The sequence below is a fragment of the Chaetura pelagica genome, unplaced genomic scaffold, assembly GCF_000747805.2.
Source record: "Chaetura pelagica isolate M959 unplaced genomic scaffold, ChaPel_1.0 scaffold23, whole genome shotgun sequence".
NCBI lineage: Eukaryota > Metazoa > Chordata > Aves > Apodiformes > Apodidae > Chaetura > Chaetura pelagica.
The window spans coordinates 467,063-486,917 of NW_009952884.1; the positions used below are offsets into that span (position 1 = coordinate 467,063).

Consider the following 19,855-nt stretch of genomic DNA (forward strand, 5'->3'; position numbering starts at 1 on the left):
GAGGGTGCACACAATCCCACTATGTCATTGATGTAGCTATTAAACAGCACTGGTCCCACATGCCATCATGGTTTTCTTTTCAATTCCTTATCATTCAAGTGTGGCCCTACAGGGGGAATTCTCTATCCAAACTGTACCTATGGCCCTCTCTGTCCGTAATCTTCTGGATTTTTTCAGCATCCTTTAAAAATACAGACTGTGGGTCTATTGGTATCTATAAACATTGGCTATGTGAGTCATGGAGCAACAGTCAGCGTAAGTATTTGAGTCTCCAGCACTGCAGCAAAAGTTCAGTTACTCATTCAGTGTATCCTGCTGTGGCGGGTTGACCTTGGCCAGCTGCCATCTGCCCACCCAGCTGCTCTCTTAACTTCCCCTCCTCAGCATGACAGGAGAGAAAATAAAAGTACAAAAAGCTCACGGGTCAAGAGAAAGACAAGGAGCTCATTTAGCAATTACCACCACAGGCAAAACAGATTCAACTTAGGGAAAATAAACTGTATTGCCAATTAAAAATATAGTAAGTGCAGGGATTGTGGAGGATGAGCATTGTGCTCAGTCCCCAGAAAACCTGGCAATGTGAATTTTCATATGTGTACATTACCAGAAGATCCAAACTGGTGTGCAACTATGCTGTGTCTTGTATGTTTTACTTTTATTGTCACCTTTATGCTACCCCAAAATAGTTACAACAGATGTTCATAATACAAAAATAAATAAGAAGGGAAGAATATAATTTCAGCAATGCTATTTATGTACCCTTAGAATACTGAAATAGCAAAAAATATTTGCATTACAAATAGCACTTGGAAATTTTTTCCACTCCATGAAGAATGGAAACTTTCCTGTTGGACTTAAAAAAAAAAAGATAAAAAAACCAAAATGATCCCCCCCCACGCTGTTGAAACCAGAGGAGGGAACCACTCCTCCAGTGTCTCCCAAAGTAACTGTTACTCCTTTGTGTCCACACAGAGCCCATCTCATTGTTTTTGTCCAAACCTGGCTTACAATACAGCCAGTAGTAATTTCCTTTCAATCTTTTAAGCTCTATTTACATTTCTGGAAACAAAATTAGCTTTTGACTTTTACCCAAACCATGTTGTTTCTAAAACAGTAACACCCACCCCACCCCCCATACTATATGCACAGAGGTAACAAATCGTATTTATCTACTGAAATAAAATCTTCCTTCGTTTGTTCATCATGGGGAGGAGCATTTTGTTCTGAGGTTCTGACAGCAGCTAACACTTGCTAACACTTAGGTGGGATGTATTTCTGGGACACCAGCATATGAGCGAATCCATTTATAAGTTATTGGCACATCAGCCTTCTGTCTGGACACAAACCAGCTCAGGCACAAGCAGTTCACCACTGCAGTGCACTCACTGTCTCATGGACCTGGAAACTTCTCTAATACAGGTGTCATGCAGCTCACTGTGCCAGCTGAAGTACTCATAAGCTAGAAACCACAGTAAGAAAACATGTCTTATGACTTCTAGGGCTGGATTATGGTACTTACTTCTCATATGGAAGTTATAATGAAATTACTTAGCATACTTTGTATTGGGAGCTTGCAATTGCACAAAGTCTCCGTATTTTCCCTTGCATCAGGGGATTTACAGAATACGTGAAGATCCTATTATGCAATGCAGTAAGAACAAATATGTCAGGAACAAGAAAGTTCAACATACACACAGCCCTCCTCACACACACAAACCATACATATACACAACTCTCTTGAAGAAGCAGTCAAGTTCAAACAGTAACTTAAGATTGTGCAGAGACATCTGACTGAATTAAAACCTTTATATATTCTAACCAAGCAGAAAGACAAGAGAGGTCTCTAAAACTAGAGCATCTCTTCCTTAAAATATTCTTTTAGAATTATTCAGCACCCAAATTTTAAGCTCTGGATTTTAATTCACCTCATAAAGAGCAATAGTGAAAAGATCATGTATTACTGTACCAGTAAACTTAGTTCAAACACTTTTATACAGACTGAAAAAACCTCAACAAAAGACCAAAACCCAAAAAGCAACCCCCCACTTTTATTTGTCAGTAACTTCATTTGTTTAGGAGTTAACCCCCAAAATATGCACTTTCCATTTGATAATCACATAGCTGTAAACTGACAGTACTAGCTGGAGGAATCATTAAGGAAAAGCCTATTAGTCAAACCAAACCAAAGGAAACAGTGTGCCTGGAGGAAATTACATGAGAACACAATCAAAACAAAGTTATAAGTACAAGAGAAAAAGTAGTCTTGTGGTTATTTGTTTTGCCAAGTTCTAAATAGCAGGTGGCCTAGAATACAGTTTAACAAAGGATTTCAGATGATACTCTTAAGTTTAGGAAGTCCAATGTCCCAAGAATAAAGCAATAATGAAGCCAATTACCTTTTTGAAATCCCTGAAACAGAGTAGGAAACTAGTCAGCTGTTTGGTGTTAGCACGTGACATGTTCAGACATGTGACCACCTCAGGATAAACCAGTAGCAACATGCTTAGATGCTGAGGCAGACTTCTCAGCTATGTAACTACCTACCATAGGTACTCAAAACCTTCAAATTTGCTGCAGTCACATAATTTAAACTCTCATGTCTGCTTTGGGTCTCCTGTTGCCACAATTTTTCCTAAGAGAAGTAGTCCATAGATTATGTAGTCCATAAATAGGGAATTAGTGGGACAGAATTAGTTGTAAATCACCTTAAAGAAAGAAACCTAACCAAATACTAATTCTTTTTAGCAGTCTAAGACGCAGTTGCTACAACCAAAAGGCTACCAACCCGCTCATGGTAACACTAGCAGGCTAGACTACATTAACTCCAACAGCTAACGGGCAGACAGGGCTCAGACCCACCACTCTTCCCTGCCATGCTGCTGTTAGCCCTCAGCATTTGAGCAGCATTCATCCTCCATCAGTTCTGCTTGGTGAATGCTAACCTTCAGCAAACAAGCTGGCAAGAGATTGGGAGTATTCAAAGCCTCTGCAGGAATCTTCTCTGTTGGCTGAAGTCCTTCACTGACCTCTGAAATTGGGAATTTAGACACCACAGCATAGCCTGAAGCAACTGGAGTAACACAGCTTCATTAAGCGAACAGAATATAAACATGGCATTAGACTTCCATTTTTGGACAAGGGCTAGAAGAAATTCTCACATCATATGAAAATAGGGAGAAAGAAGCTCAACTTCAGTTTTTCAGCTATCTTGAATTACAAAATGTCTTGAATCTTGAATAATAATACGACACGATTTACTTTGGGCAGAGTTTGTCTGATTCACAAAAAAAACAACCTTGCATGTTTTCAACCACAGAGAACAAATAAGGCAGCAGACTAAAGAGGTAGTCAGCAGGGTAGATATAATAAGCCTATCTTAGCCTAGGAGAGCAAATTTGTATTTTAATAGCCATGGTGTGATTGCACAATGGATGGTAACCTAAAAGAGAAGGCACATATTTTGGCTGACCAGCTAAAGGGGTCTAAAACACAAAAGGCATTAAAAGAGCTCCTCAGCCACCCCTTCACTTACATGGTAGTTGTCAGCAGCACTTCCATCGTGTTCTGGAAACTGCTAGACTTAAACATGCCAAGTCTTAGACTCTTAGACCCTGGAGATGCTGCAACTCTCTGAGACCTAGTGATAACACACACAGCTCTTGAGAGTAGCTTAATATGCTGTGAAATATGTGGCAAGATTTTCAACACGCTTACAGGCCACATAGACCTTGCAGATGTTTTTAATCATGGAAGAAAACCTAGGGATCCTACAGCAGTGGCAAATGAGAATTTTTTTTCTAGAGGCTTGAAGAAGTGGCTTTAACAAAGAAGTTATGTATTTACTCCTTACAACTATAAAAGAAAGCAGATGCAGTTCTGGTTTCCTGTTTACTACCAAGAAGTTTTACCTGTGCTGGTAGTGTTTCAAGCATTAGGAAAAAAATAGGGGTTATTTTCTCCCTTTGGCAGTACTACAAATGCAGAATCTTGGTCTTTAGTCTTGGGAATGACAGACACAGCAGACACAAGCTTTTAGATATTCAGAAGTGTCAAAGAATAGAGAGATGCAGGGAATAAACACTCACTGGTGAAGTAACATAGCTTAACTTCTATGCTGTAGTTAGTGTCTTTTCCAGAAGGAGATATTAATAACATAATGAGAAGCCTTGTAATGAACTGCAATTCGTGCACACTGATACCTGGTGGCTTTCCCTCCCCTCTTTTTATACAAACCCTCTTCTAATGCCTCTTTTTTTTTTATTCATGGAGAAATGGACTAGAATTTTGGAGCAAGGGAAGAGTGGGGGCAGGGGGATGAAAACAGCTAAATCCAGGATTTGGTTTGGCTTTTCTTTTGAAAGAGGAGCTATTATAAAATTAAAATTCCATCTCTACAGTTGAGTATCTGACACAAAGAAAATTGGACCTTCCCCCCCATCCCAAGTGAAACAAAAAAAAATTCCCCAAAACGCAAAGGCATTTTTCCCCTTCCAGCCCAGGCTTAGAGCCATGCACACACAGCAACCCCTCCACTCTGTTTGCTCTTCTCACTAGACTATATTGAAGTTGGTAACAAGGCCAGTATCCAGATGGCATGTTGGTTAGATATCAGATCTGTGTGTCTGTATCTATATGGGACACACATACATTAAGTGTCTTGCTAGGAAGTTGGCAGATACTCTCTTCACCTTTTTTTAATTAAAATATGTCAAATTAAGAGCAAAAGCAGCCAAATTATATATATATAACAAATTATCTACAGATACTCAAGTAAGACAAAGCAATCAAGTTTTATGGTATGCTGCCTGGAGGATCTCTACTGAAACAAAGCAAGGTGTCACCCTAACGGGTGATTTTTGGTGGTTCCTCCAAACAGAAAAACCTGACAAGTAGCAGGCTGTTTCTGGAAAACAAAACAGAGCAAAACAAAAGTGTAAAACCCCTCCCAAACAAAAAAAACAAAGAACAAAAAAAAACAAAACACAACAAACAAACCACCAAAAGTTAGGCTAAAGTGACAGTTTAAATTGCCAAGCTGCTCAAGTTCAAAGTTTTTCTTGGATTTACTAATTACTTATCCAGAGGTCTAGAGCCTAATACAAAACCCACTGTTTTATTTGGATGTAACAAAAAAAACAAACCTTTGCACTCATCTGTTATAGAAAGTAGGTTTTAATCAGCTTCATTTTCTCTGCTTTTACAATGGAAATCACATGAGAAACAGAATGCAGAACTGCATTTTCATCCAGCCAGGAGTTATTTAAACAGAGGATAAGAAGCTTTGTCAGAAGGTGACTAAGAGAAAGATTTCTGCCTGTATTAAAAGCTGGTATTGGATGTTCTGAGGACCTCTCAATCTCACAGGGGAAAGAAGTTAGCATGTTAAACACTTAAACTACAGAGCAAAGAGGTTTTCACTTGTAATGCAACCAAAGAATGAGTTAATCCTTGGCTTTGTGTGGACTGTTTAGTGCCATACAGAAGGCTAGCACACCATCTGATGGTGCCTTTATTCTTAACTTCCAAGTTAAGCAAAAAAAATCTTGACAGTAAAAGTATTAAGAGACTACAGTTTTCACAGCCAATTATCTAGTTATTAGTCCTAAGAGTTTAACACCATGTTAATGATTCATTTCAGAGCAGAGCCCCAAGGACAGTTGGCTCTGGTAACACAACTGGAAGTGCTTCTAGAGGAGAAAGCAGGGAATAAAAACCAAGTGGCCTGGGAGAAGGGAAGAGAATATTTAGGTCAGGCTTTCTGAAGAAACTGAATATCAAAACAAAACTATTCCAGATAAACTGAACAGTCCCCTAAGTGCTTTCAGCAGTCCACCAACATGGAAAGATGACTGAATAACGTGGTGTGGGAAACTCATATAAAAATTTATATATATATATATTTAAAACCAAATTAATAATAAAAATATAAAATTCAATTACCTTCAAAAGTTTGGGTTTTTTTTTTTGCCTCCTCATTTTCTACTCACACAGAAGAGAGGAACAGTTTGAATTCACAGCTTGCAAAGGTTCGATGTAGCATGGAGTTTATTCCAACAGAGAGACAATCCAGAAAACATCTGCTATTAACCAAACAAATATTTATAGCTTGCACTTTTACATGGCTCAAAACTCTGTTACTCTTCTTGTCTCCATGGCAATTCAAGGGGAGCTTCTGAAAACGGGGGATGGGGTTTTAAACTAGCCCGGCTCTCACAAAAAAGCCTATTTTCCAGTCCTTTCCCAGTCCTGCTCAACAGTGGTTTCCACAGCAACTCGGCAGTGGCTCAGATTGTAAATGCGGTGCAAAACTACAGCTGCTTCAGCTGTTGCTTATTTTAAGATGCATCAGGATGCTCAGAGCTTGTGTCTAGCACCATCATGTTTCAAATGAACATAAGAACAGGCTAAGGGAGTAGAAACCCCTTGCCATTGCTATCTTGCTCACCTCCTATCACACACTACAGCAGTCATATGAAGAAACAGGCTTACAGTTGCATTACTAAGTGTAAATGATTCAGCAAAACACTTGGCCTGTTCAAATGCCTAGAGAAATTGTCATAGAATGATTATTACATTCAAAAAACAAAGCTACATGCCCAATGCAACCTGGCATCTTCCTCTGAAGTCAACAATACTAGACAGATTTACCTCAACCGTAAAAACAGTCCTGAAACACCACAGAGTTGTGAAACTAAACAAACAACCCTACCCCTCCCTCCAAACCCACACAACCATTCTGGCCCACAATTCGAGATGAAGATCTCTGGAATTTCCTACAACCTTTAAGTGACTTTTGCTGGAATTGCCAAGCAATTCGAAAAGCACTAACACTTCCAAGAAACCAGCTTATTTATACACCTAGAAATACACATTACCTAGCTAAAAAAACCTGAAAGCAAATTAAGAGCAAGTCTCTAGATGCTAGGAAGAGTATAAAGACATTACAATTTTAAGTTGTTACAGTGAAGAATCCCACTTCCTGTAGTCAGTTTTACTAATTTAAGCTGGAACCAAATTTCCTATGCATCCTCAGTCCCTTCTCAAGTTCATAGCAGTTGTTGGTGTTTTTTTTGTTGTGGTTTTTTTTTTTTTTCCCCAGTAAGTCTTCTGAAACCCTTTTTGATTAATCTAAGCATTTATACGAAGCACTCTCACTGCATGAGTATGTATAACGCTCTGCTTTCTAAAGGCATAAGAGTAGCTAGCTAACCAGAACTGTGCATTGCAGACAGATCCAAAGTAGCAGGCAATTTGCTAATTTTACCAACTATGCCCAAATGTCTAATTTTCAGCAAAGTGTAATAAAGCCAAGTCAGCATTGTCACCTTATGTCCCCTGTTGAAGGAGATGATACATTAATTAAAAAAAAACCTCTCTGAAGCACATATTGACCAAGAATATGCAGTGGATGTAAGAACAACTCCTTGTGGTCAGTTTTTAAAAAGGGCTTTACACATGCTTTCTCCCATTCATTTTTTGCTGACTTTGGAACATACCATTACTTCATTCTAGCTAGCCTGTCTATTAATTAAAAAAAAAAATTAAAAAATCAGAGTATTTCCAAAAACAGTAGGATGCTCTTAAAATACAAGTACTCAGCAAGAGCCTTGTGCAATGATTTGTGAATTTGGGATTTCTGTGGAGATGTTTCCAGCAACTGGGGGTCATAGCAGTGTTTTCACTTGAGCAAATTTCACTTTAACCAAGAATTTTAGGACTACATCCTATTAGTGATAAATAGCACTGAACTTAACTTTCAAATTTTTTTTTCCTCCAGACTACAGACCAGGTTCTTTGTTAATATGAGCTGGGAACATGATGATCACTTCTTTCCTGGCCAAAATAATTTGGTGAACACTCTCTAATAATACAAAATCAACTGCCAAATTAGCTCATCCCATTTTCATTCACACATGATCTCTTACACTGCCAAGTTTGCTTAATAGAATCCTCATGTCAGCAGCAGCTAGCAGTCATGTTTGACAACTATTACTTTCAATCAACATTGTAATTTACTGTATGAATACATATTTTAGCCTAGTTCTACAGGCCTTAAATAGATAATTTAGTTCTTTAATATAAAATTTTAGAGAAGCACTAAGTGTTAGTTAGAAGTGTTCCAGCACTTTTGAACAAGTCTGAAGCCACTCCTTCAATCCACTTAAGTCTGCTATCTATCAAGAGAAGCTAGAACAAACAGAAGATGTTTTGTAGGCTTAAAGAAGGGTGATTAGAAGAAATCCTCCGGAAGGCAGAGCTGGGAACAATAGGTCACGGTTTAATAGGTGCCAAGTTTTCCTTAGAGGGGATGAAAAGAGTAAAAAAGAAAAGCAAAACAAAAAAAAACACTACAGTTTTCAGGACATTGCAAGCTACACAAGCAAAACAGCATATGGGTATTCAGATTAGAAAACATTAGAACAACACTGGAAAGTTACACAGGAAACAGGAATAAACCTAATGGAGTATCTCTGTGCTTTGTTTATTTATTTTTAAATCAAGCATAAATGTTAACTTGTGATCATTACAGCTTTTGAACGGAAGAGATGTGTTAGGAGGCACATCCTTGAGAATATTTGGGTAAGCTTTGCTAATAAAACACTCTGCTTTGCATCAGAAGGGAAAGCTCAGTGTGTGAGCAAACATTCACAATTCACTGATTTGCTGCTTCATGTAATAGGAGTTGATGATCTTGTCTGCAGGTACTTCAACTAAGAAAGTACCAGCTGTTTCACAAAAATGAAAACAAACAAAAAAAAGTAGTTCAGTAATGCTGTAAAACAACAAAAAATAAATCCAGAAGACAGAATGATTTGTATGGAAGACAAAGAAATCTTGTCAGAATTAAATAGTCAATCTAGCCACAGTTCAGAAAAAGAAATAGTACCAGGAACCTGGAAATTTTTTTTCTTTTTTTTTTTTTAAGAATAAACCTTATCTAATTAAGGAGTCATCTTCTCAAGTGCAATCCAGCGCTTATAATGGCTATAGCTGGAATACTCTACAGTGCACATAAGCTACAATATTATCAAAAAACTTTTCTAGAACACTTGTTACAATAGTTCAACAGATTTCATGAAGCCATGACTCCCAAATAGGTATATATGCTGCTTTAAACTACGGTTTTGCCTCTCTTTTGCCTACTTCTGTCTGCATTCCCTTTATAACTAACTGCTCATGAGATATTTATGCTAGTATTGCTTAAACTGAAGTTTCCTTTAGAACTAAGACAAACTAATACCACTTTGAAGGTGCTTGAACTCCTTCAACTCAGGTCAACTAATTTCAGATTAAGGATCTCTTTTTGAGAATGATGAGTGAATAAACAGGCCTAGGAAAAGGATGTGGGGGTGCTAGCTGACAGCTGGCTTAACATGGGCCAGCAGTGTGCCCAGGTAGCCAAGAAGATCAATAGCATCCTGGCCTGCATTAGGAATAGAGTAGCCAGCAGAAGTAGAGAAGTGATTGTGCCCCTGTACCCACTGGTGAGGCCATAGCTTGAGTACTGTGTGTAGTTCTGGGTCCCTCACTATAGGAAGGACACTGAGGTGCTAGAGAGTGACCATGGAAGAGCCACCAAACCGCTGAAGTGTCTAGAAAACAAGTCCTATGAGGAGCGGCTGAGGGAACTAGGGTTGTTTAGTTTGGAAGAGACTAAGGGGAGACTTCATTACTTTCTACAACTACCTGAAAGGAGGTTGTAGGGAAGCAGGTACTGGCCTCTTCTCCCAAGTGAATAATGACAGGACTAGAGGAAATGGCCACACATTGCAGAAGGGGAGGTTTAGATTGGATATTAGAAAGAATTTCTATACTGACAGAGTCATCAAGCACTGGAACAGACTGCCCTGGGAGGTGGTGGAGTCACCATCCCTGAAAGTATTTGAGAAACGTGTAGATGTGTAGAAACTTCAGGGCATACTCTAGTGGGCATGGTGGCATTTTTGTGGGCTGTGTGTTCTTGTGGATTTTATAGGGTGGGTGGTTGTGGTTTTGTTGTTTTTTGTTGTTGTTATTGTTTGCTTGGGTGGGTTGTGCTGTTCCCCCTCCAGGTGTATGGTTTGACTAGGCAATCTTAGAGGTCTTTTCAGATTGTGATGATTCTGTGTGACTATACTGGCAAACAGATTATATAGGCAGACAGATCAGCACAAGTGCTGTGATTATATGAAATCCAAACACAAAATAAGGTCTTCAAAGTTCAGCTCTAAATTGCCAGAATTCCTTATTTTAGTAAGAGGAGGATCTGAGTGCATATTTAGTCCCTCTGTTGCTGCAGGGCTGAGCTTCTTTCAATGAACCTGGAGAGTACAAAGCAGATCTATGAGTAGTCAAGAAATCAAGTAAGAGAACAAGATGGCTTGTTGAATAATAGATTGCTAGCAGCATTTCTCTTCTAGAAGAGGAACTCATCACCAGCTGTGTGAAAGTTCAACAGTTGTGCTGAAAGCACCTTTGTAAAATAAGCCCATACACTTTTATGGTTTATGTTTACAAGTGTCGGGTATTGTCTTAAGGCAGATAAGGAACAGGTTCCTAATAAGGAAAAATTAACTAGCTTTTCCCAGGAAAGAGTATCCAATTCAAAGCTTACAAATATGCAACTCTTTATATCCAAGTCTACACATATCTTCTACTTAAACAGTCTAAGACCCTTGCCACATTTAGTCATGATCTTCCTTGGATACTGTCTGTCCACCCAGCACACATTTCACATCCCAAGCCAGAGGCAGCTGAAGAACATGGACTGTCTAATTTCAGTCACTGCAACTAAGAATCTAAAATAATCAGATTTCATACCACATTTTTACATAGAAGATTTTAGCATGCTCCATTCAGTTATAAGGGATTCAAACACGGTACTTAAGTGCAGGATTGCAGACTTAATAGCAACATGATGCACCAGATGATTTTTCTAGTTTTCAGATGTGTAATCCAAACCCAAAACCTGAAGGTATTTAAGTTACTAACATATCTATATTGGACATACTATTTTTAATGTTATGCTGGTAAACAAGAGCACTAGCATTCCAGTCAGCTTCTTTATGTACATACCAGACACACAAGCTACACTATTAATCTGACTGATGTCAACATGATTTCTCTCAACTCATTATTTGTCCCTCTCCTTCTCTTTGTATTCATTCAATATGAGCTGGTTCAGCTTCAAAAGAAGGGCAAATTCTTCCTTACCTCCTCCCAATATTTTAACTGCTTGTAACATCTAATTTGTGCTGGAATCCAAAGCATTGCTTCAGTAATGCACAGCAGTTCTGTTCCTTGCTCATCCTGCTCCACCTCCAAGCTGCTCTTTCGCTTTGAGAGTGTGACAGAGCATATGCTGATATAATCAATTGTTAAAGATGCCAACCCGATCCAAGTTCAACTTCACCCCCTCAAAAAATTGGATTAAGTTAAAATCAGTTGTGTTCAGAGTTTATCAAATGCTAGGCTGATCCTAAACACTGACTTTATTCCCAGCTTTCCAAAAGGAAGTGTAAAATGATCTTTTGGGTGTGGCAGATTTTTTTTTTATATAGATATTCTATTATTTTAGGTTCTACTATTTTACTGGAAGACAAAATATCTGTCTGAAAGTTTTATGAGAACCCACAAGTTTTACCTTTTTCTTCTAATTCTTCTCCCTAACTCACCGGGGGAGGAGTGAGTGAGCGAGCAGCCACATGGTGCTTGGTTGCCAGCTGGACTTAATGACTGATTTTTGGTGCCCAGTGGGGGGCCCAATAAGTTGTGATATGCAGAGTTTAACAGGACAACACAAGGAGAGAAGGGTTAATAATACTAATGCTAATAAAATAATATACAAAGCAAGTGATACCCAATGCAATTACCATCCAGAACCATCCAGATCTGTGCATACACGTGTATAAACAGGAAGAGTGGTGGTGATTCATTTTAAAGCGTAGAATCTGGGCATGATGTAAATGGTATAGATTAAGGGGTGGGCAGCCTCTCACAACTGTATGGCAAGTAGCAAGCCCATACACTAATGCAGTCCAAAGTGTTACCTGTTGATGTCCAAGCATACTTCCACTATGGACACATCTGCTTAATTCTCCCTACCTCCTCTCCCAGGCACCAACTTTGATGTTACCAGAGAATCTGGAGTGTCTGAATTTGTTTGCTTTACTAGTCACTCCAATACTGCAACAGCATAGTCTAAAAAGTCTTATGAGCCCTTACTACCATCTGGTTATCCCAATCCTCCCTCTCTTTTACATTTTCAGATGCTCTGTTGCCCTATTCCAATACCGAAATACTGTTTTTCCTTTCAAGAACCTCTCAAATGATTATGACATTCTTGTGTATCAGTGAATCACATTACACCAGGGAGGACCATTTTGTTGGTGAACAGAAGGCAACAGCCACATTCACTGCAAGATACAAAGAAAACTCAAATACTGACTGAAAATAAAACATTTATCTTTCACATAAAAATATTTACTGACATTTAAATGGAAAGATACTAAGTATTCTCAGAGGATAAAGACCTTTTCTACATAAAGCCTTCCAATATCTAAGCATTGCTATTAATGATCTTTTAATTTGGCTTTATGGACATTAGAGGAGAAAGAAAACGAGAAAGGAAAAAAAAAAAAAAAAAAGAGGGACACACTCCTTCCCCATCTTCCAAAAAAATCCCTGTGATACACATCTGTTCTTTAAAGAAATGCACAGGACATGGATGGACACAAGGAAAACAGTAACAAACAACAAACCAAACAACAACAACAAAAAATCCAACCAAGAAACCAAGAACACACAACCAAAGAATTCAACCCAGTTAACATTTATGATGTGTTTTTGTTTCGGAACAGTGATAAGAAAATACCAGTGATGTCTTGCTATATTCTGCTACTTCTGATTTAGAAATAATCCTCCTCTATTTAATTATTCCTACAGTTAGGAGTTGCAAATGTTGGAAACAAGCTGGAGCTGTTTATGTGTAGTGTAAGTCACTGATTAGTTGTAAACCTCTAAGTATCAAGCAATTAAATATATGCATTTATCTGTTAGACATCACTAAAATTTATACTCTTTTCCAAATCCTGACATATAGCATCTTGATTGGCATGACATCGCGTTAAAATATGTTTAATTCAGCAGCAGCATTCAATGACTCTTAAGTCATGTCACGTTTATTACAAAAAGCATATATTTCTGCTTAAAATTAATTTGTTCAACTTAGGAGTGAATTATCACCCACGCCTTTCATATAGCATGGATCAGCTTTATTCTCAGCAGGCCCTGAGCTTCCCCCAGTCTACATTTTACAACTGTTCAAGCACTCAAGCAAGCTCAGCACCTTAACACCAGTCATTCAGACCAGCAAAGCTCCGTAGCATCAAAACGGTGGCTCAGAAGGTCCCAGGCAATGCTATGGAGCAGCGTGTCTAGCCAGAGCTGCGGGGGCTCCTGGCCAGCAGCCCTCCTTGACCCTTGGCACACCAAAGCCCCACAGCCACTGCGTCCTCTCTGTATTTAGGCAGAGAAGCAGCCTCCTCAAATACAGAAGTACAGCCCTTTGGTATTTAATATATGGGGCAATTCGCTTGAATCTCAGTTTCAGAAGCACTCGCCACCACCAGTTTGAACAGTGTCAAAGCTGCAATGAAGCCCTGTCACACTCCCCTAAACCCCAGTCAATCTGACACAAGGGTACACACAACAAGACCCACAAACAAGACAGGAGTTTAAGAGATGATTTCTCACCTCTGTAGTTGACTAGATTTAAGACCAAAGGAGGGGTAGAAAATCAGTTTAGGCGGCCCAACAGTGAAATGGCAAAGAACCAATACTTAATTGTTAAGACAACTTTTTAGAAACAGGGTACTGGAGCACAAAAGCTAACGGTAACGTGCACCTAGACACACCTACACATTCTACAGGTATCACTCCAGATGATTCGTTTTTGTATTTTTTTTGCCAGTACAGCTACTGGAAGGCTTCAGTTATGAATAAGGGCCTCCTGGAGATAAGTACTGTATATACATTCAAATGGTAAACTGCTGTATAACTCACATAGTATGTATTAAAACCCTGGTGTTCTGCATATCATTTCCTCATATGTTTACAAGTATGCCAAGCACAAACGTTTCTCCAACTCTAACCCAGCTCTAGCCAACATAAACAAGTCCTTAGCATACCTATCCCCAAGAATTTCTTCCAGTTCATACTGGGCACTTTCTGCAGTCTGAAATACCCTACATAATAATTTTAATTATTTTATTAATGTGACCAAAAGTAACTTCTCAAGACCATGTTCCATCATTACCTCCAAGTACTATGATAGCAGTTTGTGAACTGCAAAACAGCCCCTATTTTTAACATCTGATACCAAACCAACCCTATAATGTATAATTTTCCATCTAGATGATAATATTTTGTTTCCTTTTGAGTGTGATCCAAGTGGTTTGGATGGGCTTGGATGTTCAACCCATAAGAAGTTAACCCAAACAAAAGCCATGTAAATAAATCTATTGACACTTCAAACGTGCAGCCTATATTCTTTCCAGCTCATCTGACCATTTTTTACTTTCTTAAACAGCCAGGATCAGGCCATAGCTATTTTAATGCAAATTTGATCTCCCTATCTCTTACTGAAAACTGCTAAGTTTTTAACTTGTAAAAAGCAAGCATTCAAAAAGGCTTATTACCAGATTTTTCTATCATGTTTTCACTTGCAAATGATCTTTGAGAGAAACTGGTTGCTTGCTTTAACTCCTATTAACTAGTAGATTTTACAGACTTAATAGTGGCTCGGCAGCTACCATTGTTGTGTTACTTGCTGTTGTTCAGAAAAGGATATTTTCCCCTTCTTTCTCCAAAAGCTCCTTCTTCTACCTCTCAGGGTATGTCAGAAACAGACAATAAAAAGGACCAGATGTTCAGCTGCCAAGCTCACCTTCTGCCTTGTTTAAGAAATTTTATGTAAGCACTTGAGTGCTCAATAATATACTGTGAGCACAGAGGTGACATAACTAATTTAAGCCCTCCAGAAAAGAAGTCACTTTGGAAATACAGGTGAGCACAAGCCCTGGCAGTTATCCAAGTGCTTCTCATCTGCTGTCTCATTCTTTGAAATGCATATTCATTTCCCCAAAACCCCCAGTATTTAGATGAAGGAAACAAATCATTTGTCTTGAATACAAGACACCATAATATTTGCTTTTAGCTTCCTGTGGTGGAATTACAGCACAGTAACGTACAACGCTTTGAGGAAGACGTGACGCGCTTTTCTGCAGAAATGGTTTGTTAAAACTGATGCTTCTTTGAAGAGTATTCAGGTTGGGAAAAGGCATGCCAGCGAGTAAAACTGAAACAAAGCTAGCTTTACAGGATTGGAGAGAGGAGGGGAGGCAAGGAGAGGAGGAAGGTGAGCTAACCAGGATAGAATAAGTTACTGTTAAATTGGTTTTCAGCTTCCACGTAACATTTCCCTCAGCTTCCATTAAAGTGCTCACCCCATTGTCAATTAGCCACTGAACTAGAAAAGAAGAATTCATAAACCATCTATTTTCCCACATATATGCAATAGTCCCACAAAGTTGTTATGGTACATAAAAAACCCTCAATCAGCCAAAGAATCAAAAAACAGCAATAAGGCAGCTGATCCACAGGGACACTATTTTAGGCTTCTTTTTTTTTCTTCATATCATTGTATAACTTCAAGGGAACCTTGATTTAGGCATTCCATATGGCCCTGGCAAATAGTCCTCAATGACAAATAAAAATGTCTACCTTGTGCTTAAATTGTTTTGATATACAAGATATTTACATTGCGATGTGGGCATTTCTGGCTGTGTGAACATTTCTCAATAACCTTCCTTTACATAAGCATTTACAGTGGAGTCACCTCTAGCACTGCCACGAGAAGGTGTGACACTAAGCCTTACTTTGATAAAAGTAATCCTAAAAGGGATCACCATCTGTAGGGAACCGATGCTAAACAGACTGTCTTCAAAAGTGCTCCAACATAAAGGTGACATTTTGAGTGCTGATGGTCTCCAAGTAGATCAAATCATATGTAAACTTTTAAATTCCAGTTTCAGAACTAAATGACTAGTTTTTCCTGCTCCTCCAAAAGCACTGACAACCGAAACCTACACCCCTTACCCCAACAAGGGAAGCTGCTTACTGCTGCTGCTGAAGATTCACATGCATGTCGCTTTCCATCTCCAATGAAGAAATTACTTATCCAAAATAATGAGAAAACTGGATTTTTAAAGTAACAGTTGCACAAGAAGGTTCTCCCATACTTAAGAGGACTTCTTGTGACCACCAGCACTTGAAAAAAAACCTAAAGCACCTGAGACACCCTTTAGGGGAGGGTAAAAGCTTTCTCCAACATTTTTAGCTCAATTATTTAAAAACAGGTCTGCAAGCACTGCCAGTAGTATCTGGGGTTAGTCAGTGGATGAAGGCAAGTTTGGTAGCTCTAGGTCATAAAAGATCCCACATGTTTTTTTAAGTCAGTCAGCTGAAGAGAAAAGGTAAAGACAAAGTTCAACTACTTGGGAGTTCTTACCTAATATTTTGTCATGCCATCAGCCAGTTTCTGCAACAGAACCTGGCAGCTACCATGCTGCTGACAAAACAGTCTGCAGTAGGAAATACAGGTATAATACAGGAAACAATCTCAAAAATATCTTTCTGTAATTCAGTTAAATAGCCAATAAGAAGACCTCATCCAGGCTCAATTAGATCTGCTAATCACAGTGATAGTTTCAGCTCTCATTATCAATGCCAGATGCTCTACGGTATTTACAATTACCAGAAATCCATGTTCAATGACATGAACAAAGAATGATTGCAACATTAAAACTAAGAAAACAGGACCTCATAGGCCAAGTGACAGCAAAAGCAAGTCTTCTACTTGCATACATACACCTTAAACAGAAGAAAGCAAAAGGAATTGCAATTGTCTTGACCTGATGTTTCCAGGCACATTTCCCATCTCCTGTATGCAGTAAGGGAAGACAGACACCCTCACTTTTTGTTTTACACATCCAAAATAACATGCTGGAACATAGGGCCAGTAATCTGAACTAAGAATATCACAGGGCCAACCAAGGACCAGCTCTTTTTGCCTCCACTCTGCTGGAGGCAAAAAGAGAGAGACAGGATAGCCCTTCTTCTAGCTGAGGCCTTTCAGAAATAGAGAGCCCCATCCAAGCAACACACCTAGGTTTACAGGAGGTAGCATGACTTGCTAAAATACAGCAAAGGCCATGATTTCTGAGAGACATGCCAATAACTCACACACAAAGTTTCTTCTGAGCCCTGAGAAGGTAATCAAGAGGGTGAAATTGTGAAGGCTGTAACATCAACTAGAGAGAGGAGCATGCCTCAATTTTAAAGACAGGAAGGTCTTCTAACCAAGTCCTCAATTTTTATGTTTTAGAAGCATTCAAGTATCCTGTGCAGTGTTACCACAGTCATAAACCAAAAGTTAGGCTGAACATTAGTACATTAGAAACAAGCACTGTTTTTCTGTAGTCAATTTCTTTGTTTACATTAAAGAAGCTTACCGTCATCTCAGCCTTTGTTAACATGTCCAAGAGTCTGTGTAGATTTGTAGACCACCAGCAGTCTATAGCAAAGAAATGCTGCTTCTCAACTACAACAGCAAGAGCAGAAACCTTCCTTTGACATTTTTGACATCCTTCACTTCCCCTCCAAAAATTGACAGTCTGGTTTATAGTATTATGTTGTACAGATATTACTAGACAAGTATGCGGTCTCACACGTTTAATATATCCCATCTCACCTGAAGATGGACTCTGCTTTAGAAATCAGAGGAAGTCTCTACCCAGTTAATCCAGCAAACAGAAGACTGGGCATTGACAATATTCTCAGTTTTGACTACATCCATTGTACATCGTGCTTTATGATTTCTTTTTGGGGGGTAAAGACACAAAAGGCTTTTCTAGTCTAGAATCTTTCTATCTGGCTGAAAGATTCCTAAGCACTAAGGACTATTTGTTTTAAAGCAAAAAAAACCAAACAAGAACAAAAAATGTCACCTTATATATTGTTAAAAACACTTTGGTGAGTTACATCAAATGCTTATGTAAGACATTATTTATTGCCTCTGCATTGTCCTCAGACACATTGCCCTGGATTTGCTTCCAGCATCAGCAGCTTAAGTTTAATTTCTAATGTACACTTATACAAGAAAAATCACACCTAGAAGCTTTGCAAAAAGGCCAGTTCATCAGCACGTACTATCTCCTCCAGAGTAGCCATGATGACTAATAACAATGATTTCTGTACATTTTCTGTCTTGTCAACAAAGCTTACAACTCTTCTTCTGGGGCACCTTTTAAAACTTTCTAGGTAACATCTGTTTCAGAAACTCAGGCTGACAAAGAATATGATTGAAGATCTCCAACTCCCCTACTTTCCCCTAAATTAAAGGCAGAAGAGAAACTTTAACTCAGAGAAACCATGATTTCTGCAGGTTATTACTACTTCTTAGTAAGTTCTCACTGAAAAGCAGTGAAAACCTACCTCAGCACTGTTCTTGACTCTGTTCATGTCCTTTGACTAATTTATGCAGCTCTTTACTTCTGCAGCTAAACCACCAAACAAGTTCTTTAGACCTACTCCACAATATAATGTTAACACAATCCAGGTATCAACCACTAATTTCTTTTCCTCATTAGTTTCTGCCCATTCCCCTCTACCTTCATGGCACACTGGGCCCCAGTCCCACATAAGAGGCCATTCAGCCCCCACACCTGACTTGGACACTAGTATTGTTTAGTCTTACTGTTAATGTGAACATAACTTCGTCTCCAGGGGCAGCAGCAGACTCCCAGTTGCCTGAATTTCAGCCTGGATTTCCTCCGGCTCGCACAAACGAACAGCATCTGCACACCCATCTACAGTCACTTTCTTCATGCTAGGACTTCTTATCAGCACCTTGTTGGTAAACTTCCTCCCCACCTGGCATTTCTTGAGAATTTGGACAGGAAGAGAGGAAAAAAATAAAAGCCTGGCAACAATGCAGGCACCAGACTTTGATCCACTGTACTGCTTACAAACCACCCTCTACCATTTCTCACTGATCAAAGCCAGCAGTGTCACCACTCACAACTAACCACGCAGCTGAGCAGCCTGAAGACTTTGAAATCTCTTACAAAAAAAACCAACACAGCAGCCTCATCTGCTCAGAGATACCCATGCCATTAACAACAAATGAAGAAAAAAAAATAAAAAAATAAAAAAATTTTTTTAGTATTGTTTACTGTATGAAAGAGAAAGTCTGCACTAGCTGCTCAACTAGTAGCCCTAATTTCCATAAGGTCTCATAAAAGCAAAGGGAGAGAAAAAGAAAAACTGCCACCAAACCAAAGACCTAACAGAAACATGAAACTTCGAGTCTCTCCTAGACAGAACTCATCCCTCACCTGCAAAAAAGGAGTTTCCACACACACAGGTTTCTGTTAGGCGCAAAGGAATGAAAGGTAAACTACATAACATACCAGCATCAGCACTGTGGATGTCCCACAACCACAATGGATTTAGAACCCATCCCAGCACCTGGTCCCAAGAGATCACTTCACTGGAAGACTATGCTACATAATTGTTTTCATAACACTATTTCCATGTACAGCCTCTTTTCCTAAAATGGCAGCAGGACACACACAAGAAGCATCCAACACAAGCACAGCAAGATGAAATCTTACCACACAACTGCCACTGTTAACACTATATATTAATTCACTAGTTCTTTGCAGGCATGTGGCCCCACGATCTGGTTTTGATTTCATTTTTCTTATTTCCATGTGTTTTGTATCAACATTATTTAACACTCCCCTCTCTTCCG

At 39.0% G+C, this 19,855-nt stretch overlaps 1 protein-coding gene across 1 annotated transcript in view; it reads left to right on the forward strand.

Annotated features, from left to right (window-relative positions):
- Positions 1–238: 238 nt before the first annotated feature.
- The window catches only part of MRPL39 (mitochondrial ribosomal protein L39), a 37,512-nt gene continuing 17,895 nt past the window's right edge, over positions 239–19,855 (forward strand). The window contains exon 1 of the mRNA XM_009995440.1: positions 239–255. Coding sequence (XP_009993742.1) covers positions 239–255 — 17 coding nt within the window. The remainder of the gene's footprint in view (positions 256–19,855) is intronic.